Source organism: Centruroides sculpturatus, unplaced genomic scaffold (assembly GCF_000671375.1).
Source record: "Centruroides sculpturatus isolate CEXI.00-Female unplaced genomic scaffold, Cexi_2.0 scaffold1176, whole genome shotgun sequence".
NCBI classification, from domain to species: Eukaryota; Metazoa; Arthropoda; class Arachnida; order Scorpiones; family Buthidae; genus Centruroides; species Centruroides sculpturatus.
This window is the reverse complement of record NW_019385335.1, coordinates 168,476-194,411: the sequence shown is the minus strand read 5'-3', so window position 1 is coordinate 194,411 and position 25,936 is coordinate 168,476. Positions and strand designations below refer to the sequence as shown.

General features: G+C 30.6%; 1 protein-coding gene across 1 annotated transcript in view; it reads left to right on the top strand.

The window, feature by feature from the left end:
* The first annotated feature begins 2,560 nt into the window (after window positions 1–2,560).
* Window positions 2,561–25,936, top strand: part of LOC111637781 (cytoplasmic dynein 1 intermediate chain 2-like) — an 85,419-nt gene continuing 62,043 nt past the window's right edge. Inside the window, exons 1-6 of the mRNA XM_023383352.1 lie at window positions 2,561–2,766; window positions 12,137–12,221; window positions 12,702–12,807; window positions 13,328–13,349; window positions 20,360–20,444; window positions 20,925–21,030. Coding sequence (XP_023239120.1) covers window positions 2,662–2,766; window positions 12,137–12,221; window positions 12,702–12,807; window positions 13,328–13,349; window positions 20,360–20,444; window positions 20,925–21,030 — 509 coding nt within the window. The 5' untranslated portion in view covers window positions 2,561–2,661. The remainder of the gene's footprint in view (window positions 2,767–12,136; window positions 12,222–12,701; window positions 12,808–13,327; window positions 13,350–20,359; window positions 20,445–20,924; window positions 21,031–25,936) is intronic.

The window sequence follows — 25,936 nt, the reverse complement described above, 5'->3', positions numbered from 1 at the left end:
GCTACTAGACTTCGCAACTCTTGGAAGACTTCTATCCGGACGTGCTCAAGAGTCAAAAGTCTGGTAATTCACAGAGAACAAGTTCGTTTCATGTGCTATACATGTGCAAATGATTAAGAAAACTGTACACTAATGAGATACGTTTAACTTATCGGCAAGTTCATCAATGGTAACTTGGCAGATTTCTCGATGGACGATAACGTCAGCAGTAGTAATGAAAGTCAAATGTCAAAAGAATCTACAGGCATATCTACTTCGAAGTTGATTTCCGGTCTTTAAAACATGGCTTGAATCATCTAAATATGGATCGTGGAAGAAATGCTTCGTTATACGCCAGTTTCAACATTTTGTAAGTTTTTGTAGGTGGTTTTCGTAAGCAGAATTAGCGCTGTCCATAAGATCGACCTTTCACTTTGTCGTAAGCGGGTGGTAGATGACATTTGATGCTCGGTCGGAGGCCGAGTAGTCAAGGTAACAGTTTATCACTGGGAGATCCGGGATCGAAAAAAATTCAGAAAGTTTTCAGGTGGTATGTCGGTTTTAGATATGTCGGGTCCCGTTGTTCACCACCCGGCCGTCCCATTGTGGGCCTGGTCGTACCCATAATAAGCTTGCTAAAAGAGACCCTCTTAGTGCCCACAGAGCGTAGAGTTGAAAAAAAGTCTTATGTAATCGCCGCCATCTCGCGCCACTGGCCTCTAAAAACTCGCAAGTTAAATCAAACCTTTAGAAGACTTTCTACGGTCATCAAAAATGTCTTGTTAGTGTTTAAACATCTTCAATATAAGACACGGCATTTTCTTTAACTGCCGCATCCAAGTATTTACAACTAGCACTATCTTTTCAAATGACTTTTCATAGAAATTTTTTCGATATTGTTATTTTATTTTCGAGAATAATTCTATAACAAAATTTGGGAGAACTACTTTACAATGAAACTTATTTTTAAGCATAAATGCTGTTCCTCTATTCTAATCAAAAACAATATCCCTAAATCCCTAAATATAACAAGTGTTTTCTAGAAGTTATTCAAATTCTAGATTCTTGGTAAGTTTGTTTTTCTTTTTCGTAACATACTCATAATTTCGTGTTTATGGTGATTTTTGGATAATTTCCGTTTTAAGTGCTTTTATGTAGCTAACTAAATATTGTATGTTCGGCATTATCGATGACAGTTTGCTCAAAGGAAATGCTACAAGCATGTTTTCGTCTGTCAACCAGTTTTCGTTTAATTTTAACTTCGTCTGCCAGTTTTTGTAGTTTTCTGGCAAAGAATAATCGTTCAATAATACTCGGACGATTCTTAGTTCCGCCCAGCAAGCCGCTCGGAATTCTGACTGTGATCTTCGTTATTTCAGTAACGAAGAATGCTACGTAAGAAATCTAATGGGCTAGGAGGGTAGAGCTAAGAAGTTTCTGAATATCCTTGAATGATGTGCTGACTTAGTAAATATAAACGTGTTCTTGATAAAGCGGCTTTAATACAGCCGATCAAGCGAACCAGTGACATTTCAAATGAAACAGGCTGTCATTAAATTGCTTACCCAGCTATATTAAAGCTGCCTTATCAGATAACATTATGATAAACTAAATTATTATAATTATAATAATAATTTTATGACCATTATAAAAAATAAATTTAGTCGAGCACAATCAGCCATCTTGCAAATCGTACGACGAGACAAAACAATGGCGTAATCACTAATCACTAGTAGAAGTAACATAGACAAAACAAGCTGACTGAACTACTGTAGTTAGAATTGGAATTCTATGGCCAAGTGATTCCGTTCTCTGAACACTGGTAGTTCGGTTGTGGGTTTGCGCCTCACCAGGACGAACTGGCCACGTGAGTTTTCCGGGTTTTCTCCACCTCTCTAACGCCTAAATAGGGACCAGTTACCCTTAAAAGATCTCCCGGAAGGCATTTCCCCAGCTCTTCGCAAATAATTTCGTACGGTCAACGAGCAATAGAAGCTTCGGCCGGCTCTTCGGAGGATAAGCGATCACGCAATAACCTCCATATTAACCTAGATACGAGATAGATAGTTAGAAGCAGGAGTCAAGAAGTGTTTAGAAACGACTTCAACATCGCAGCATAACTAGACTTAGCAAGAATTCTACGATAATGAACACGACTCAGTGTTTAGTTGGCTACATGAAAACAAAACAAGCCGTAAATGACTTCACCGGTAGTTTCAGTAGCGTGCGGTGACATTTAATGATAAGGATGTGCTTAATTTATTGATAAGCTGTGTTCCCCCTCAAAAAATTATAAACAAATATTGGAAATGACAAAAATAAACAGTTTATTTATTTTAATTTAAAATAGATACATTGACACTAAACAAAGATATAAGAACTTGTTTATGAACTTGTTTTGCAACTTGTAATCGACCTCTATCGGATGTTTAAATTTTTTTTTCTCGAATTAATAACATTTTTATAAAAAAATTAATAGAAATTAGTTCTAATAATTAATATGCAGTTAATGAATTTTAACGAATTAAAATATAAATATAATTTAAAAATTTAATTAAAATTTATGTCCAGGTAGCGCTCGTTAGTATCCAAGATGGCGGATATAGTTTTGTGATTTGATTGAATATATTTGTATTTAAATCAAAAACAATATTTTATTCGGTTATATTTAATATTGTTAAAATGACGGACAGAAGAGCAGAATTAGAAAGGAAACGAATTAAGTTGGCTTTAATGAGAGAAGAGAAAGAGAGGAGAAGACGCGAAAAAGAGAAAGAAATTAAGGAGGTAACTCCCATATGATTTGTGAAATTGAATTATATTTAACTTGAAAATTGTCATTTTTGCGTACGATGAAGCACGTTTTTCTTACATAATGATGACCATTCGATAATGTGACGAATTTCTGAATTTTTAGATTTAAATTTTTTCCTAGTTTTTTTGAACAAAGTCCAAATATTTTAAAATAATCAAAAAAATATTTGGATAAAAAGAAATATTATTTAGTGTTATTTAAAGTACATAAAACAAAATAAAGTTATCATTATTAAAACAATAACTTTGCTCTATGTTTAAACTAGTTGTAATTGATACATTACTGTCATCTTTGTTGCTATATTGGGTTTTCAAAGTTATGTAATTAGTGAACCACTTAAACAGTCACATACATTACAGATCATCAATGCTTATGTCAGTGGTAATGATCAAAATTATCATTGTCAAAGTAAATATAAGAATGCCTGGAAAGACTATAATGTTTCTTGGCTAAAAGTCAAAACAAATAGGGAGACTAACAAGTACTTGTTGCAGATGAGGATTATCTTTTTAATAACTACACCCCTTAAGCCCTTATCCTGATTATTCTCAGTCACTCACTTTGCCTATACAGCATAGTCATTACTATTTATTTGCATTGCTCCACTTGTACTGAGCAATAGATCTTATCTTAAATTCATTAACTGCTCCGAACTAGAATTCTCCCAAATAGTGAGTATTTTTCTGTTGATTTTTCTAGTAAGTAAGACACCGACTAATTATTTTCTCAGTGCCATAGTGGATACTTTGGCATACTGAAAGAACAGAATTCTGTACTTTAGCTGATCTAATCTCAAACTAATATTACAAGAACACTATTAAACATACTATTATTCATGTTACATTGATACTATCAAAACTAAATTTTTATGGAACCTGGATTTCCTTATAGCTTCTTGTAATCAAAATTAAATGTGTAATAAATTTAGATGCCACCCAACAGATGGACATTAGTTTGTGTTCAAATATGGTAAAGTATATGTTTAGAAATAAATATAATCTATCTAACTTCATAATATGACCAATCTCATATTATCTTCTGCTTGAACTATATACGAGGGTTGATCAAATATAAACGGGACTTATTTTATGTTTTAAAATTATTTATTAAAAAATAAAAAAACATTATGATCTATTTTTCTACATAGCTTCCTGCTATAGAAATACATTTTTTCCAGCAAGAAGGAAGGTTTCTTATTCCAGTATCGTAGAATGAAGTTGTTTGCGTCAGGAGCCAATTGTTCATGAATTCCTCCACTCCTGCATCATCTTTGAATTGCTCCTATAGCTTCTTTAAGCGGCCCAAACAAATGAAAATTGCAGGGCGATAGGTCTGGGCTGTAGGGAGGATGATCAAGTGCAGTCCAGTGCATTTCATTAAGTTTTGAGACTGTTAGAGCTGCAGTATGGTGTTTGGCATTGTCATGGAGGAGAATGACATCTCAAATTGGTTGGTTTTGACTCTTGCATCGATATGCAGCCTTAGCTTTATCCAACAGCTCGCAATAGTAAGCAGCATTGATTGTTCTTCGAATAATGTCTTGAACCGCTCGAATGTTTTTGCTTGTGATGCTGGTCCGAGCACGGTGATAGTTTTTTTCTGATTTTCCACTCATGTTTTTATGCCAGGCAAACACTTTTTATGCCAGGCAAACACACAAGTCCTTGACAGTGTTTGATCCCCAAACTGTGTAGTCAATCTGCAAAAAATTTCTGTTGCGTTGACTCCTTCAAGAGCAAGAAATTGTATGATTATGCAATGCACAACAGAGGGGTGTACCTGTTGCTCCAACATCATGAGCACTACTGATGAATTGGTTGAAAGTATGAAACGGCCAGTGTTCTCCACTCCTAATGACCCTACCCAATCAGACTAGACACGCGGACCCTGTACTGCCAACCTTAGTTGCTCAGGAACAAAAATCTTGTTTATATTTGATTCACCCTTGTAATTCATAAAAAAACAAAATCACCAAAGAGCTTTTGACTTTCTTATCCAACTTCAGAGTCTCTCAGGATGTCTGAGGACTCTGAATTTAGACTGGTGTCCAAAATGATCTTTTCAAATGCCTATTCCAAAAAGTCTAAAAACACTTAGTCACTTTGGTGATTTTGTTTTTTTATGAATTAAAGTTCAAGCAGAAAAGTAATGTAAGATTTAAAAAGTACATTGACAAAGCAAAAACGTATCCTGTGCATCAGATATTATTTCTTTTACATACCACAGTGTTTTTCAACCTTCTTGAATAAGCGACCCCTTTACAAGTTAAAAAATTCTGGTGACCCCCCCAGGACCATATTAAAACTATGTCAGTAATTTTACAAACTACATATTTAATTTTCTTTCTGTTGAGACCTAAATATTGATCAAAAACCCAATTGTACTGTAAAATAAACAGGCACAGCCTTCTCACTGAGAGTGTATTTTTTTTTTTTATTGTAGTGTAGGACCTACAAACACTTGTCTTTTTCTTTTACCCGCAACCCTCGTGTAAGGCTTTGCAACTTCCCTGGGGGTCGCGACTCACAAGTTGAAAAACACTGACATACCAAATCAGATTCAATACACCTCTGGAAAGACCTTTGTGTCATATGTGATCTAACCATTTAATAAACATCAATACTCATAGTAAACAGGAATATTATAACAGTCATCCAGCAATCACAGACTACTTAGAAGAAATGTTTGCTTTTATCTCAAGTATGATATTTTTACATCTTTGAATGACTGTTGATAATTTGCTATTATTAAATCATTGCAAGATGTTCCAAAATGTAAAAGTTGAAGCAGAACAAACATCATTGATTAAATAATATTTTTCCAATTTAAAAGCTGAACAAATGTCTGACAAATTTACAGAGTTATGTCCAGATATCTTGACCAATTGCATGAACACATTATGGAATTGATGATAAATAAACAGTTTATATGATATCTTAAATAACATGGTATTATTCCCATTTAAGGAAAGCTTCCAAAACTAAGATGTATCTTAGAGCAGCATTTCACCTGAAAGACCATTCAAAAGATTGATTGATTTATGCAGTTCTGTTGACTGCATAACTATATCAGTGGTTGCCAACTGGTGGTCGGTGGAGAAATTTGGACATTGATCAACTCAAGGTTACACAAAGTATTACGAAAGAAATGCAAAATGCTTGGTTGCTTTTTCTCACTCATTGGGGATTTTTTATTTAAATCTAAAACCAAACATTAAATGACTGTTATCAATAAATAATAATGTCAATAAATCAATAAATAATCAACAATAAATAATATGAGTATGATTGTCATCCTTCTTGGGAAAGAGCCAAGAATCCATAAAGTTTTTTCAAACAAACAGCAATGAACTACACACTAATTTGTTTAATTATAACAAGTGAATTTCATATTAATAAAGTAAAATGAAACTTTCAAGATCATTATTCTATAAATGTTGGTATCGTTTAGAAAAATTCATGTTAGTGGTCTGCAGGATTCAAAATTGAGTTTAAAGTCCATGAGGTCAGAAAGGTTGTTGATCACTGCTCTATATTATTAACCTGACCTATATAACATTTCCAGATTCACCATCTACATTAATAAGACTTTTCATACAATAGCATATCCTTTTAAAAATTGCTTAACATGTTCACTGCCAGTATAAAAATTTGTTTCTGTACCAATATGCCAAAAAAGTTTTTCATTTAATTATAGTATGTGTATTAAAAGTGTCAAAGGAATAATAATACAAAACCAATGGATGAAATATATTTTTCTGAAGTGTACAATATGTGATAAAAATAAGCTTCCTTATAAACAACAGATAAAAATTTTTCTCAAGTGATAATATGAAGGATGTTTCTTTTTCAACCTCTGATGGTCCATAAAACAAAGACAAGTGTATCAGTGAATTTAAACAAAATGAATTTATTACCAAAAGTTAGGTACATGCATGGTTACTTTTTGACATAATCACCATGAGGCATTTGTCATATCTGTGGATGAGCTTTTCCACCCCCTCTTCATAGAACGTTGCAGCCAGTGAATTGAGATGGCCTTAACGACATTGTTTTGAAGATTGTCATTAGTCTCAAACCTCTGTCCTCTTAGCCACGTTTTCAGTTCAGGGAAGAGGTGAAAGTGTACACATTAAAATGTTCCAAGCTGGATGGAAGTCTGAAAGGTGGAGGTCTTCACCACCTAGCGTATAGCCTAGCGTATAGCCCCAATTTAGTGCCAAATGATTTCCATCTCTTTCCTGAACTGAAAACATGGCTAGGAGGGCAGAGGTTTGAGACTAATGACAATCTTCAAAACAACATTAGGGCCCATCTTAAGTCATTGGTGGCAACATTCTGTGAAGAGGGGATTTCAAAGTTTGTCCACAGATAGACAAATGCCTCAATCTTCATGGTGATTATATCAAAAAGTAACCATGTTTTTACCTTACTTTTGGTTATAAATTCATTTTGTTATTTACATTTGTCTTTGTTTTATGGACCATCGGAGGTTGAAAAAGAAACAGCCCTTGTATAAACAAACTATCAGGTAACCAAGATAGTTATGTTGTTTTTCCATAATTACAAATTGAACGAGTATTTATGCATATCATTTGATAGATGGAGTTATAATTTTAGTGATGTAGAAAACAAGAAGTACTGAAGTGTCTATTGATGCACAAAAAAATTGAGATGATATGCCTGAATAGCTTATCAAGTGCCTTGAAAATGAGTACTCTAAGCTCTATTATTTGTTGTATGCTGTATGGGTTTAAACTAAGAACAGAAGCTGTGCATGTGGCACAAAAAAATTCCAGGCTTTTGGAGAAGATTCTGCTAGTGTTTGCAGTGCTCAACAATAGTTTAAAAGATTTGCATCTGGTGAGTCACTTGAAGATGTTACATGTGAAGGACAACAATCTATCATTGATGATGATGAATTGACAACTGCAATTGAAACTGATTCGGTTCAAATATGCCAGGCATTGGCACAAAGATTCAAAGTTTATGACAAAACTATTTGTATATGTTTACATTGTCTTGGAAAAGTGTACAAGCTCAGCAAATGTATATCTATTTGCTGAGTCTGTACACATCAACTGACCACCTCAACTGACACCTGCCAATAAGCATCATCAATTGACTGTTTGCATGGGATTGCTTACTCATTACCAAAAGAACTCATTTCTGGATTGCCTTTTAAAATATGATGAAATGTGGATTTATACAGTAATATTAAGAGATACATCATTTGATATCATCTACAGATGTTCTATTACAGATCTGCAAACCCAGTGCCCATTAGCAGAAGGTGGTGTTGTGTATATAGTGGACAATAGTGGGAATTATTCACTATGAATTGTTACTATATGGTTATACAATTACTGCAGATGTCTACTATGCCCAACTACAGCAAGTTCATGAAGTTCTTGTAAAAAATCAGCCAATGAGAGTGAACCACAAAAGTATCTCTTACAGAATAATACAAGACCACTTGTTGAACATATAACCTATAATAAGATTCAGTGTCTTGGATGGGAACTTCTTATGTATCCATCTTATTATCTTGACATTAGTTCTTCAGACTACAACTTCTTTTTAAACCTAGACATTTCATCAATGGAACCATCAGAAGGTTGAGAAAGAAACAGCCCTCGTATAAACAAACTATCAGGTAACCAAGATAGTTATGTTGTTTTTCCATAACTACAAATTGGAGGCATTGGAGAGTTTTTTGCTTTTAGAAATTGCAATTTATTCAAAAATGGTATTTACAAACATGTTTCCCATTGGGAAAAGGTTATTGCATGTGAGAATAACTATTTTGATTAATCATTATCTTGTCTGCATATGTGTGAATAGTGCCCAAAGTCACAGGATCAGTGATGATGCATAAATTGATTTAAAACTTTGGAATTCAAAGATTGGCTTATGTGTGAATTTTTGTTTTTGTTAATTTTGACAAAAAGCAGTTTTCTTAGGATTAACACATTCTGTGCTGAAGATATGCCTTGGAGCATTCTTCATGCCTTGTCCATATGCTGAGGATGTTCATGTGCATCCTCAAAGTATCAGCTAACCAAGAAAGTTTTGTCATTTTTTATCACGGAAAAATGTAAAAACATACAGATAGAAACAAAGCTATGACATTGTAAAACAGGTGTTGTATTAAAGCACAAAGTGAAACAGAAAAAGTAGATGTTTAAGAAGATTGAGAGATCAATCAAAGAATGATTATTGGAGTTTAGGGAAAAATTAAGAGATATTAAGCAAATGGCACAGAACAGAAATTTGATGGCCAAGATAATCAGAACCCTCCAATTTCATGCTCTACATGGGGCAAAATGCATTGACCATGATGATATAAATAGCCTCTTTTTAAAATTTTATTGAATTTTTTTTTTTGAAGGTTTGTTTGATTTGATTAGCTATTACTTATTTACTTATTGTCAAATTTTATTCATTCCAAGATGTACCAAGTTTGAAATTGAATTTTAAGATTTTATTTACAGAAGGAAAAATTTTTAAATGATCAATTTTATCACTTATTATTAAGTAATAAATTAGAAAAACAGTATGAATGTCAAGAAACGGATAATGTTTGATAGTTCTATTTCTATATTCTTCTATTAAAACATTAAGATGAATAATTACTCAATTTAATACTGAATTGTATTGAATTAATATTATCTTGAAGAAATACCAAAAAGGAGTTTAATTTAAACACTTATTACAATCAAAAACATCTATTATTGGTTGTTGACCCAATAGTAGGGTATAATATTTAACAATGACTGCTGATTATTCTTTTGGACTGCAAATGCCATAAATTAATTACTTTTTAATTACATTACATTTCTCACATCAATCAGTATTGAAGATGTTTTCTCATTTTGGTTAGCATCTGTTAAAACTCATTACCAGGGTCTTAGTCTGGTCTTACAGAAAGACAGAAAGACATTCAGATCTTTTCTTGGCTTTATCATCATAAAACATTATTCAGATCATACTTTTGGTTCATATTGAAAAGGAATAAATGGACATTCTTCATAGTGTTACACCAATTCCATCTGGATGTAACACTTTCAATTTCCACCAATGTGTGTGTAGATATATATATATATATATATATATGTTTGTTTGTTTTAAATATTAAGTTAGTATTATTATTGTTTGTTTATTTTTAGCTTTCAGATGTTAAATATTTTTATTATAATTAAATACATTTTATTTAGAAATAATGCATGAGATTCATAAAATATAGATTATTTTAATCAAGAGAAACATTTCTTTGAAGGGAAAAAATATTTGTAATATATACAAAATCTTACTTTTAATGGGAATTTCTAAGCATAAAAATAGAAACTTATTCAATTAATGATGATTTTATCTCAAAGTTGTAGATTTTTAATTGAATGATGGAATAGTTGTTTTATCGTATAGCCAATAAAATTATTTTCATTTCAATAAAGTTAAGAAGAAAAAATATTCTTATTGTTTTATTTATTTTTAGTTTTTACCTATAAAATACATGAAAATTAACTTTGAGCAATATGAAATCTTTCACTTATAGATATCATTCATGTCTATGAAGATGTGAGCAAAAGATTTTAAAAATTTTACTTAGTGCTTAAAAAATTTTTTCTAAAGATACTAAAATATAATTTATGTAAGTAGTATAATATATTATAACACTGTATACTGTACTAATTATAATATTCTATTTAAACTGGAATTGATATGAAGATATTTCTCAGTACATGTAACCACCAAATTTCCAGCACCCTTGGTTCCAAAGCCTTGCGAAATTAACCATTTCACTAGACCAACTGTGGTCTTGTATAATAATTCAACATACCTCTAACCCATTAATTTTACATCTCCCAAGTGTCTAGAGTATATGATGGACTGCTAGAAGCTTAAATTAAATAAATGTTGTGTAAATGTAAATAAAATAAACAATTAAATGAAATAAAGACACAGTTGATGAATGAATACCATAAATGTCACACAGCTTAAACACTGAAACACCACAGTTCATTTTTTTCAATTACTTTATCTTGGATCAATGTAGATTGGTACATTTGACATCACCACTGACACTATCATCCCTCTTAAAAGCCATAGCTAGGCTTAAATTTAAGCAAAACAAACTAATATCACAAAATTGCAGTAACACCACCAACAAATGCAGTATAATGTAAAGAATGCACCTTGTACACAATGCTTTCTGTGGTTGCTCAGTTAACTAGTCTTGTGGCCATGGAAATTTCAAGTTTCCTCATAATTTTGTCCTGATTAAAGGAGGGGCCAGACCATCAGTAGTGGACCTATACTAGGATTTTAGCAATAAAAATTGTTCTTTATTAAAATTGAAAAATTTAAATAACTATAAAAGTAATAATTATATATCTTATTAAATTTATATTACATATTTCATAAATTTAAAACTTACAGTTTAAAAATTTAGAGTTTTAATTTAAAATATCTAACTTGTAATACAAAGTTAGATAAACAACTTCATTCTATATCTCCAACTGCACTTAATTGCAATACTTCAAAAATGCTCCAAAAAACCTTATACAAAAAGCTGCAAGCAGATGGCATCTAAAGTATACAGAAGCATGGCATATTAATAAGTACAACGAAAAAGGGGAATCTATAAATTTCCGGGAATCCTATAAACTAGCATCAGCATGGAAAGCGGCGGCTTCGCAAATTTAAAAGAGCAAACTGATGCATTTGAATCTACGATAGTTTGTTTTTAAAAAAAGCCTTCTAGAATTTCTGTTTGGCAAAAGAATCTTCAGTTTGAATTAAACTTTTTTGTTCAAGCCTGAAGAAGGTCAGTGAAGCTGACCAAAAATGTTCGGTATTTTAGCAAAATAAGCTGCATGTTAAAGTTTTTTGGAGCATTTTTGATGTAACTTCATTCTAATTAAATCAATTTAATTATTTAGTTTTTTAATAGTTTGATAATTTGGCAGATTGTCTGGTTGTGAAAAATTTTTTCCAGATGACAAGTTTTTATGATATTCTCTTTTCAAGTTACTCCAAATATTAAAAAATGAAATTTGTTAAAATAATAACTAACATTGCCATAATGTATGTTTATTGCTGTTATGTAACATTGATAAAAAAAATTATTTTAATTCAATCATTTAGTGTTGATAATTGTCTAATTATAAAATATAACATAAATCAAAATATTAGTATATTGTTTTGTATTCAATTGAATTTTGAAATTTTTACTGTAGTTTTTTTATCTGATATACTAATAAATTTAAATGTAGATTTATAAAACTTTTGTTAAGAATTTAAAATATATCTGTTGCAATGAATATTTATTTTTCGTTTACAGACTGAAGACACATTTAAGTCATCAAAAACAGATATTAGAGATGAAACAGAAAAAATATTGTCATCCCTTGGTATTCCTTTAAATGGTAAATATTCAAATTATTAGTATAATATTAACTTACTTTCTAGCTTCTTTTTCTTTTTATAATTATAAGATTTAATTATGCATTTTCAAAATTATCATATATTAGACAGTAAAGTATTCATTTTCAAAGTACAATCATATATTAAATTGTATGTCAGTTTTTAATTTAATATTAATTAAGTCAGGTGTGAAATATGAAATTATTAAAGGGAAATAAATAAATTATATAATTATAATTATTTGGATGAATTTTATTTTGGATAATTGATTTTTCAGACATAACAAAATTTACTTAAACTAATTTAAGTGTAGTAATTGATAATGTTTAATTTTACAAACTTTAAATTTTTCAATTAGCCTATTTATATTTCAGTGATATTTTGCAATTATTTATCTTTGTAGATTGATAAATTATTCTGTATAGTTAAAAATGTTTTCAAAACTAACTATTAAATAAGAAACTTTATTCTATAATTATTAGATTCACCAGGTGGGAAATTTATTGGTGTTCCTGAAGCACGTTTATCACCTGTTCCTGATCACAATTCAATTCCTGCTGGTCAACAGTTAGTTGGAAAACCTTCAAAGTAAGAGAATATAACTTTTATGAAGACACAATTCGAAATTTATTATATAAATTTTTAAAAAAGAAATTACATAAAGGCACACACACACACACACACACACACACACACACACACGGACATATAGGACCCAATAGAACACAGTTCAATAGAAATAAGTACTGTAATAACCAAGTGTAGTAATGAGTTGGCTCTAGTTTTGGCATCACACTTTTCAAGCCCTGTTTTGTGTTGCACTACAATCAAATTAGTTTGGTTTTTCACTATAAAACTTATTTCTTAGTCCTGAATATCTATTGTTCTTACACATTTATATTAAACAGTAATTTTTTGTAACTTATTGCCACTTGATAGAATATTGGTTGTAATTTTTGATCCGGAGACCAGTATTGTTAATATATCAGGTCCAAAATATATGCATGAGTATATATCAATCACAAATTATAAAATCAGTATTTACACTGTAATATTCTATGATATTACCAGTTTATTTTTCTGTTATACTATTATATTTGGTATTTAGATATCAGCAAGGAAATTTTGAGGTGATATAGTTTGTATGTATGTGTATTAATTTTTCAAGGTGTAATAATTACATCCACTTACCTTTATTTTTATTACAGTTTAATCTAGATTTATTTATTTCAATATTAAACATTAATATTGTGAAATAAAAATGAAATATTGATTTCTTTCCTGAACTGTGTAGAGCTTCTTCTTTTCTATGTATTTGTTTGAGAAAGATTTACAGATAGTGTATCAAAATATTATTAAACTTAGCAATGTATTTGTAACTAACAATGAACACTTTGCAGTTTTTGATTTTGAAAATATGTTTTTATTAATTAAGCTGTAGCTGTGTTTTTGTGCACTCAAAACTTTTGTTATTTCCAACTTTCTTAAATGCTGTTTAGATATTTTGGACTTTATTTGTTATTTATTCTTCTTCTTTAATGATATTTGTTACATGTAGAATGTGGCTGTTTTATGAGAGTCCCATAGCAGTATTACTATGCAAACTATTGATTAGAAAACTGGAAGCATCATTAATTTAGCATTTTTCAACATTATCCCTTACATTCATTTTGTTGTCATACTCATCTGGAAGAAACTTGCCATACAGAACTTTTTTTTTGTCATCTAAGCAGTCTCCTTTTATTACTAAAGTTGGATTAAGAGAATTTTACCAATGAACACTTACTAGACAAAACTAGGAAGTACACACTGATGTATACTGGAAATTGTCTTATCATCATTTCATTCTGAACGATTGAGATTTGTTCAATTATAAGTTGTCTGCCTTTAGATCTCTAATAAGAAGAGCCTTTGCTCATTGTTCTAGCATCACATTTAAGAACAAGGAATTAGGTTTAGTAGAAGAATTGTAATTTCTCAATGGTATTCATTTTGTTTCATTAATAATAATTGTGAGAATCCAGGGTTAATAATTTAATTTATTAAATTATGTAACAAATTTTTGTTATACTAATTGATAGAATTTTATTTATTTTGTAAAAATTATATGAAGTTGAAAAAGGAACTTCCTTTCTGTTAGAGAAAGATAGCTTAGCGTGGAATTTCTCGCATACTATCTGCAAAACGGCCCAACCTCTGTTACATGTTGGAAATGTGGAAGGCTAATTTAAACAATTTGATTGGACAAGATCTCCTATAAAAAGTGACGGGTCACTTCTAAGCATCAGCTAGCTAATTAGTTTAGATGTAACTTAAATGTAGTGTAGCTCACTGCTCATCATCAGGCTTTTATCCTTGACCTTTCATGAAGCAAGATGGACTTATTGTTTACTCTCAAGACATCAACTCATCTCTCACATGGAAGACTGAATGTCATCAAGGTAATACAGTAGAGTCCCGAAAACTCAGCCTAATGTGGACCGAAGGCTGGCCGAGTTTGTGAAAATGCCGGGTTATCGGGAATGGGGTTAAAAAAGAATAAGTACGAGTGTTTTCTTAGAAAATACTGTACTGTACTTGTATGTTTTGTTTGCTTGAAAATACAACATAGAATAAACTGCCCAAATATCCTTAAACAAAGGAAAAGTATGTACTTTATGAAGGCAAAGAGCCTTTACTACATGAAAATGAAAATTAATGAATACACAGTGTACAGTAATTTACCTGATAAGACAGACCTCAGAAAAATACTTTATGAGGCATAAAGCTGTCTATAATGAAAACTAACTAGGGGTTTTTTCCCCTGCCAGGGTGTGGCCGAGTTATCTGGACTGCCGGGTTATCGAGTGCCGAGTTTTCAGGACTCTCCTGTATAATTATGTAATCTCTCTCTCTTGATCTCAACATATAACAAATTAGCTAGTGAGGTATTATCAAAACATTCCCCTTTCTAAAAGGAAGAATTGTAATTAGATATTTTGTTATTGTTTTACTATGTTTTTAATCATTTTGATTTATTTCTCATTATAATTGTACATAAAGGATTTTGATTTTAGTTTATTAAATATATTCATAATCCTTTCAATTGTTCAATTTTCTTGTGCCTAACTCCATTGTCTTACCTAAGTTAGAAATAAACCCTCCTTAACCCTTTTACCATGTTGCAGTCAGTTGTACTTTACCCTTTAAAATAAATGGTCCAAACTGCAGTCACTCAAGGTCATTCTACATATTTTGTTTTAAAAATTCACCAAAAATCAAATTTTTATCATAGAGATACAAAAAAAATCATATATACTTACTATTTTATGTAATTTTCAGCACAATAGTTTATTATTGTTCAGAATAAGGATTACTTACCAAAAAAACAATGTTAAATTATGACCTAAATTTTTGATGTTATAAATTACGTCACTTTAAAAAAAATAAAGTTGTTTGATTTCATTATTTGTTTTTGGCACCAAGCCAGCACAAAAGAGAATATTGTTTTCTACATGTTGATATAAGATTTATGCATATTGATCTATTTTTTGTGAACAATATTGCTTTATATGAAACAGTATATATATATATTAGTTTTCTGTCTCTCTTTGATAAACTTTCTTACATTAGTACGACGTTTTATTTTAAACATTAATATAAATTTCAATTTTTATCAAAGATGATAGCAAGAAATCACATTTAATTTTATTAATATTAAAATTAAACATTTTTTAGATGACAAAATGTCGTCATGTCTTATGTTTCAGCTGAGGCTAAACTGTTGATAAATCATCAGATCGTCATACAAGGGTTAAATTCTGGAATCTTAATTAAATGTTCACTTGCGTTTTAGTCTGCATAATTGACTAAATGGTGTCAGGAATCTTGATTTGAGAGATTAACCAATCTCTTCAAATATAAACGGTCATCACAAACATGACAGGGCCAACCAGGGCTCAGTATATCTCGTAACAGTGGAATAATATTTTTTTTCTATGACTGAAGATCAAGGACTGTTAGCTTAGTTTCCAGTTAGGTTATGATAGGTTAAATTAGATTAGAGTTTGTTACCTTTAGTCATCTGGTTAGGTTCATCCTACATCATGGTAGGTTAGTTTAGTTAGTAAGTTAATGTTTAAAAAAAANAGTTAGTTTAGGGACTCTTAGCTTGGTTTCTGGTTAGGTTATGATAGGTTAGGTTAAATTAGATTAGGGTTTGTTAGTTTTAGTCATTTGGTTAGATTTGTCCTAGGTTATGGTAGGTTAGTTTAGTTAGTAAGTTAATGTTTAAAAAAAATAAATAAATAAATAAATGTGAGATTCTAGCCAGGGAATAGTTTATTACTCGTGTATCACTTACTCAGCGGCTAGTTGGTGAAACTAGTTCTCAGGTCATCTACAAGAATGGCTTTTCCTAATTTGAGGAAATTCTAGTGCGGAGGAACTTATAGTTAGAATAAATTTAAAGCGGAATTTGGTGATGGCGAATTCACCTTCTTCCTCATCAGGTTCCCGACACCAGTTAATCAAATTTAGATACGCGGATTAACACACGTGTGGAGATAATATGGATTTGATTCAGATATTGAATAAGAGACATTTCTTAAACAAATAATAAAAGATTTAATAAAATAAAAGTAAATAAAATTACACAAATGGAATTATACAAAATAGAATTAAGCAAATGAGAGACAATGGATTAATTAAATATACACTTCGAGAGAGAGAGAGAGCTCACAAATTCATTTATAATCACACTACCTCAAAGTTTACTTTGTCTTTATGTTCATCTGTATTCGATGATCCTACTTCGTTGCATGGAGAGGTCTTGCTTTGGCACAATATTAAAGTTTCTTCTTTTCTCCTCTATTAACTCATTATTATACTCGATTGGATACGACTAAGGACTTTGTGGAGCAAATATGGACTACGTCGGTCTTCTCTGAGATCCTTTTCGTACTCCTAACTAAGGGCATTGGCCTTAGGGAGCGAATATAGGATACCTCCTTTCCCTATGAGATCTTTCGACATACTCTTCGAATCATGCAGATCTTTGACTATATCTCATCATTTATGACCAATCAGCTTATTTGTCTTCACTACCGTGAACAGATGAAAAGGGGAATTATTGAGGGGTCAACAATTTCCAGTGTGGTGAGATTTGTGATAGATAAGTGGGAAAACAAAAGGATGTGTCTACTTCCGTTAAAGGAAGTGGCTCTTTTATCAGTTTTCCCACGTTAGAAAAACAATATTTTCACACCAAAATGAAATAATATTTTACTTTAAAATTTTAACGTTATATTTAAATTGTTATTTAGGCCCAGGGGTAATTCAGATCTCACATAAATAAATAAATACATAAAAAATTTTGGAGTCTTGCTCGGTTGTCTCTGTCGGTTTGATCGTCTCATCTAGTTTGTCATTGTGTTTGTTTGCTTTTCGCATCGTTTGTCTAGCTGTTAAGTAGTATTAAGATTTGCAATTGCATTCAGTTTTATTAGTGTTAAGTAGATATAAGTCTTCCTACTAAAAGTCACTTGGCACTAACTTCTACACTTAGCTATTCGTGGTGGCACTCAATTATGGTGTTTGCTATACTCAGGTTTTCTTTCAGACCCTTTAGGGGACTGTGGCTTTGCAGCCTAAAAACTTCATGCCAACATCAAACATAGAGGGTATTGTAGCCTTATGTATTTCATTCAGAGCGACCTTTCTCTACTGTCTATCTCTTCTCCCTCCTTCATTCCCTCCCCTTTTTCTTACCCTCTTTTCTGCCAGCTAAACACTTCATGTACAGTCAATGTTTGACTGAAGATCTGAGTGTTAAGAAAATGCAAGAAAATTCCATACAAAAAATTATCCAGTTATATTAAATTATATGCCTCTGTGTCCTTATCTTATAGTTTAGTATTTATTTATTTAGTCTTTATTTTTCACCTGGTGAAAAATAAAGACTAAATAAATAAATACTAATTTAAGAAAGCCTTAATAGTCTATTTTTCATCAGGTGAAAAATAAAGACTATTAAGGCTTTCTTAAATTTTTCTTAATGATGGTGTCTGTATAATAAGTCCTGTTAATAAAATAAGTCTGAGTAGACATTTTAAATATTAAACTATCTGGTTATGTAAAAAAGTTACTTCTAAAAATGCAACATCAGAATGACACACAAAACTCTGTCAATTTATTTAAAACTCTGTATGAATGTGTCAATAAAGGAGGTGGAGGAACCAAAGTGTTCATCCACCTCCTTTCTTCACACATTCATACAGACACACACTTTTCACACATTGCAGCAGGTCTCTTTTTATTGTTTTTTAATCAGAGTCAGATTCAGGAGAGGCTACCGGAGCTTGCAGGATCAACTCCTCTTGTTCCATCCTTTGTTTTCTGGCAGATGANTTTTAAAAATTTTACTTAGTGCTTAAAAAATTTTTTCTAAAGATACTAAAATATAATTTATGTAAGTAGTATAATATATTATAACACTGTATACTGTACTAATTATAATATTCTATTTAAACTGGAATTGATATGAAGATATTTCTCAGTACATGTAACCACCAAATTTCCAGCACCCTTGGTTCCAAAGCCTTGCGAAATTAACCATTTCACTAGACCAACTGTGGTCTTGTATAATAATTCAACATACCTCTAACCCATTAATTTTACATCTCCCAAGTGTCTAGAGTATATGATGGACTGCTAGAAGCTTAAATTAAATAAATGTTGTGTAAATGTAAATAAAATAAACAATTAAATGAAATAAAGACACAGTTGATGAATGAATACCATAAATGTCACACAGCTTAAACACTGAAACACCACAGTTCATTTTTTTCAATTACTTTATCTTGGATCAATGTAGATTGGTACATTTGACATCACCACTGACACTATCATCCCTCTTAAAAGCCATAGCTAGGCTTAAATTTAAGCAAAACAAACTAATATCACAAAATTGCAGTAACACCACCAACAAATGCAGTATAATGTAAAGAATGCACCTTGTACACAATGCTTTCTGTGGTTGCTCAGTTAACTAGTCTTGTGGCCATGGAAATTTCAAGTTTCCTCATAATTTTGTCCTGATTAAAGGAGGGGCCAGACCATCAGTAGTGGACCTATACTAGGATTTTAGCAATAAAAATTGTTCTTTATTAAAATTGAAAAATTTAAATAACTATAAAAGTAATAATTATATATCTTATTAAATTTATATTACATATTTCATAAATTTAAAACTTACAGTTTAAAAATTTAGAGTTTTAATTTAAAATATCTAACTTGTAATACAAAGTTAGATAAACAACTTCATTCTATATCTCCAACTGCACTTAATTGCAATACTTCAAAAATGCTCCAAAAAACCTTATACAAAAAGCTGCAAGCAGATGGCATCTAAAGTATACAGAAGCATGGCATATTAATAAGTACAACGAAAAAGGGGAATCTATAAATTTCCGGGAATCCTATAAACTAGCATCAGCATGGAAAGCGGCGGCTTCGCAAATTTAAAAGAGCAAACTGATGCATTTGAATCTACGATAGTTTGTTTTTAAAAAAAGCCTTCTAGAATTTCTGTTTGGCAAAAGAATCTTCAGTTTGAATTAAACTTTTTTGTTCAAGCCTGAAGAAGGTCAGTGAAGCTGACCAAAAATGTTCGGTATTTTAGCAAAATAAGCTGCATGTTAAAGTTTTTTGGAGCATTTTTGATGTAACTTCATTCTAATTAAATCAATTTAATTATTTAGTTTTTTAATAGTTTGATAATTTGGCAGATTGTCTGGTTGTGAAAAATTTTTTCCAGATGACAAGTTTTTATGATATTCTCTTTTCAAGTTACTCCAAATATTAAAAAATGAAATTTGTTAAAATAATAACTAACATTGCCATAATGTATGTTTATTGCTGTTATGTAACATTGATAAAAAAAATTATTTTAATTCAATCATTTAGTGTTGATAATTGTCTAATTATAAAATATAACATAAATCAAAATATTAGTATATTGTTTTGTATTCAATTGAATTTTGAAATTTTTACTGTAGTTTTTTTATCTGATATACTAATAAATTTAAATGTAGATTTATAAAACTTTTGTTAAGAATTTAAAATATATCTGTTGCAATGAATATTTATTTTTCGTTTACAGACTGAAGACACATTTAAGTCATCAAAAACAGATATTAGAGATGAAACAGAAAAAATATTGTCATCCCTTGGTATTCCTTTAAATGGTAAATATTCAAATTATTAGTATAATATTAACTTACTTTCTAGCTTCTTTTTCTTTTTATAATTATAAGATTTAATTATGCATTTTCAAAATTATCATATATTAGACAGTAAAGTATTCATTTTCAAAGTACAATCATATATTAAATTGTATGTCAGTTTTTAATTTAATATTAATTAAGTCAGGTGTGAAATATGAAATTATTAAAGGGAAATAAATAAATTATATAATTATAATTATTTGGATGAATTTTATTTTGGATAATTGATTTTTCAGACATAACAAAATTTACTTAAACTAATTTAAGTGTAGTAATTGATAATGTTTAATTTTACAAACTTTAAATTTTTCAATTAGCCTATTTATATTTCAGTGATATTTTGCAATTATTTATCTTTGTAGATTGATAAATTATTCTGTATAGTTAAAAATGTTTTCAAAACTAACTATTAAATAAGAAACTTTATTCTATAATTATTAGATTCACCAGGTGGGAAATTTATTGGTGTTCCTGAAGCACGTTTATCACCTGTTCCTGATCACAATTCAATTCCTGCTGGTCAACAGTTAGTTGGAAAACCTTCAAAGTAAGAGAATATAATTTTTATGAAGACACAATTCGAAATTTATTATATAAATTTTTAAAAAAGAAATTACATAAAGGCACACACACACACACACACACACACACACACACACACGGACATATAGGACCCAATAGAACACAGTTCAATAGAAATAAGTACTGTAATAACCAAGTGTAGTAATGAGTTGGCTCTAGTTTTGGCATCACACTTTTCAAGCCCTGTTTTGTGTTGCACTACAATCAAATTAGTTTGGTTTTTCACTATAAAACTTATTTCTTAGTCCTGAATATCTATTGTTCTTACACATTTATATTAAACAGTAATTTTTTGTAACTTATTGCCACTTGATAGAATATTGGTTGTAATTTTTGATCCGGAGACCAGTATTGTTAATATATCAGGTCCAAAATATATGCATGAGTATATATCAATCACAAATTATAAAATCAGTATTTACACTGTAATATTCTATGATATTACCAGTTTATTTTTCTGTTATACTATTATATTTGGTATTTAGATATCAGCAAGGAAATTTTGAGGTGATATAGTTTGTATGTATGTGTATTAATTTTTCAAGGTGTAATAATTACATCCACTTACCTTTATTTTTATTACAGTTTAATCTAGATTTATTTATTTCAATATTAAACATTAATATTGTGAAATAAAAATGAAATATTGATTTCTTTCCTGAACTGTGTAGAGCTTCTTCTTTTCTATGTATTTGTTTGAGAAAGATTTACAGATAGTGTATCAAAATATTATTAAACTTAGCAATGTATTTGTAACTAACAATGAACACTTTGCAGTTTTTGATTTTGAAAATATGTTTTTATTAATTAAGCTGTAGCTGTGTTTTTGTGCACTCAAAACTTTTCTTATTTCCAACTTTCTTAAATGCTGTTTAGATATTTTGGACTTTATTTGTTATTTATTCTTCTTCTTTAATGATATTTGTTACATGTAGAATGTGGCTGTTTTATGAGAGTCCCATAGCAGTATTACTATGCAAACTATTGATTAGAAAACTGGAAGCATCATTAATTTAGCATTTTTCAACATTATCCCTTACATTCATTTTGTTGTCATACTCATCTGGAAGAAACTTGCCATACAGAACTTTTTTTTTGTCATCTAAGCAGTCTCCTTTTATTACTAAAGTTGGATTAAGAGAATTTTACCAATGAACACTTACTAGACAAAACTAGGAAGTACACACTGATGTATACTGGAAATTGTCTTATCATCATTTCATTCTGAACGATTGAGATTTGTTCAATTATAAGTTGTCTGCCTTTAGATCTCTAATAAGAAGAGCCTTTGCTCATTGTTCTAGCATCACATTTAAGAACAAGGAATTAGGTTTAGTAGAAGAATGGTAATTTCTCAATGGTATTCATTTTGTTCCATTAATAATAATTGTGAGAATCCAGGGTTAATAATTTAATTTATTAAATTATGTAACAAATTTTTGTTATACTAATTGATAGAATTTTATTTATTTTGTAAAAATTATATGAAGTTGAAAAAGGAACTTCCTTTCTGTTAGAGAAAGATAGCTTAGCGTGGAATTTCTCGCATACTATCTGCAAAACGGCCCAACCTCTGTTACATGTTGGAAATGTGGAAGGCTAATTTAAACAATTTGATTGGACAAGATCTCCTATAAAAAGTGACGGGTCACTTCTAAGCATCAGCTAGCTAATTAGTTTAGATGTAACTTAAATGTAGTGTAGCTCACTGCTCATCATCAGGCTTTTATCCTTGACCTTTCATGAAGCAAGATGGACTTATTGTTTACTCTCAAGACATCAACTCATCTCTCACATGGAAGACTGAATGTCATCAAGGTAATACAGTAGAGTCCCGAAAACTCAGCCTAATGTGGACCGAAGGCTGGCCGAGTTTGTGAAAATGCCGGGTTATCGGGAATGGGGTTAAAAAAGAATAAGTACGAGTGTTTTCTTAGAAAATACTGTACTGTACTTGTATGTTTTGTTTGCTTGAAAATACAACATAGAATAAACTGCCCAAATATCCTTAAACAAAGGAAAAGTATGTACTTTATGAAGGCAAAGAGCCTTTACTACATGAAAATGAAAATTAATGAATACACAGTGTACAGTAATTTACCTGATAAGACAGACCTCAGAAAAATACTTTATGAGGCATAAAGCTGTCTATAATGAAAACTAACTAGGGGTTTTTTCCCCTGCCAGGGTGTGGCCGAGTTATCTGGACTGCCGGGTTATCGAGTGCCGAGTTTTCAGGACTCTCCTGTATAATTATGTAATCTCTCTCTCTTGATCTCAACATATAACAAATTAGCTAGTGAGGTATTATCAAAACATTCCCCTTTCTAAAAGGAAGAATTGTAATTAGATATTTTGTTATTGTTTTACTATGTTTTTAATCATTTTGATTTATTTCTCATTATAATTGTACATAAAGGATTTTGATTTTAGTTTATTAAATATATTCATAATCCTTTCAATTGTTCAATTTTCTTGTGCCTAACTCCATTGTCTTACCTAAGTTAGAAATAAACCCTCCTTAACCCTTTTACCATGTTGCAGTCAGTTGTACTTTACCCTTTAAAATAAATGGTCCAAACTGCAGTCACTCAAGGTCATTCTACATATTTTGTTTTAAAAATTCACCAAAAATCAAATTTTTATCATAGAGATACAAAAAAAATCATATATACTTACTATTTTATGTAATTTTCAGCACAATAGTTTATTATTGTTCAGAATAAGGATTACTTACCAAAAAAACAATGTTAAATTATGACCTAAATTTTTGATGTTATAAATTACGTCACTTTAAAAAAAATAAAGTTGTTTGATTTCATTATTTGTTTTTGGCACCAAGCCAGCACAAAAGAGAATATTGTTTTCTACATGTTGATATAAGATTTATGCATATTGATCTATTTTTTGTGAACAATATTGCTTTATATGAAACAGTATATATATATATTAGTTTTCTGTCTCTCTTTGATAAACTTTCTTACATTAGTACGACGTTTTATTTTAAACATTAATATAAATTTCAATTTTTATCAAAGATGATAGCAAGAAATCACATTTAATTTTATTAATATTAAAATTAAACATTTTTTAGATGACAAAATGTCGTCATGTCTTATGTTTCAGCTGAGGCTAAACTGTTGATAAATCATCAGATCGTCATACAAGGGTTAAATTCTGGAATCTTAATTAAATGTTCACTTGCGTTTTAGTCTGCATAATTGACTAAATGGTGTCAGGAATCTTGATTTGAGAGATTAACCAATCTCTTCAAATATAAACGGTCATCACAAACATGACAGGGCCAACCAGGGCTCAGTATATCTCGTAACAGTGGAATAATATTTTTTTTCTATGACTGAAGATCAAGGACTGTTAGCTTAGTTTCCAGTTAGGTTATGATAGGTTAAATTAGATTAGAGTTTGTTACCTTTAGTCATCTGGTTAGGTTCATCCTACATCATGGTAGGTTAGTTTAGTTAGTAAGTTAATGTTTAAAAAAAATAAATAAATAAATAAATGTGAGATTCTAGCCAGGGAATAGTTTATTACTCGTGTATCACTTACTCAGCGGCTAGTTGGTGAAACTAGTTCTCAGGTCATCTACAAGAATGGCTTTTCCTAATTTGAGGAAATTCTAGTGCGGAGGAACTTATAGTTAGAATAAATTTAAAGCGGAATTTGGTGATGGCGAATTCACCTTCTTCCTCATCAGGTTCCCGACACCAGTTAATCAAATTTAGATACGCGGATTAACACACGTGTGGAGATAATATGGATTTGATTCAGATATTGAATAAGAGACATTTCTTAAACAAATAATAAAAGATTTAATAAAATAAAAGTAAATAAAATTACACAAATGGAATTATACAAAATAGAATTAAGCAAATGAGAGACAATGGATTAATTAAATATACACTTCGAGAGAGAGAGAGAGCTCACAAATTCATTTATAATCACACTACCTCAAAGTTTACTTTGTCTTTATGTTCATCTGTATTCGATGATCCTACTTCGTTGCATGGAGAGGTCTTGCTTTGGCACAATATTAAAGTTTCTTCTTTTCTCCTCTATTAACTCATTATTATACTCGATTGGATACGACTAAGGACTTTGTGGAGCAAATATGGACTACGTCGGTCTTCTCTGAGATCCTTTTCGTACTCCTAACTAAGGGCATTGGCCTTAGGGAGCGAATATAGGATACCTCCTTTCCCTATGAGATCTTTCGACATACTCTTCGAATCATGCAGATCTTTGACTATATCTCATCATTTATGACCAATCAGCTTATTTGTCTTCACTACCGTGAACAGATGAAAAGGGGAATTATTGAGGGGTCAACAATTTCCAGTGTGGTGAGATTTGTGATAGATAAGTGGGAAAACAAAAGGATGTGTCTACTTCCGTTAAAGGAAGTGGCTCTTTTATCAGTTTTCCCACGTTAGAAAAACAATATTTTCACACCAAAATGAAATAATATTTTACTTTAAAATTTTAACGTTATATTTAAATTGTTATTTAGGCCCAGGGGTAATTCAGATCTCACATAAATAAATAAATACATAAAAAATTTTGGAGTCTTGCTCGGTTGTCTCTGTCGGTTTGATCGTCTCATCTAGTTTGTCATTGTGTTTGTTTGCTTTTCGCATCGTTTGTCTAGCTGTTAAGTAGTATTAAGATTTGCAATTGCATTCAGTTTTATTAGTGTTAAGTAGATATAAGTCTTCCTACTAAAAGTCACTTGGCACTAACTTCTACACTTAGCTATTCGTGGTGGCACTCAATTATGGTGTTTGCTATACTCAGGTTTTCTTTCAGACCCTTTAGGGCACTGTGGCTTTGCAGCCTAAAAACTTCATGCCAAC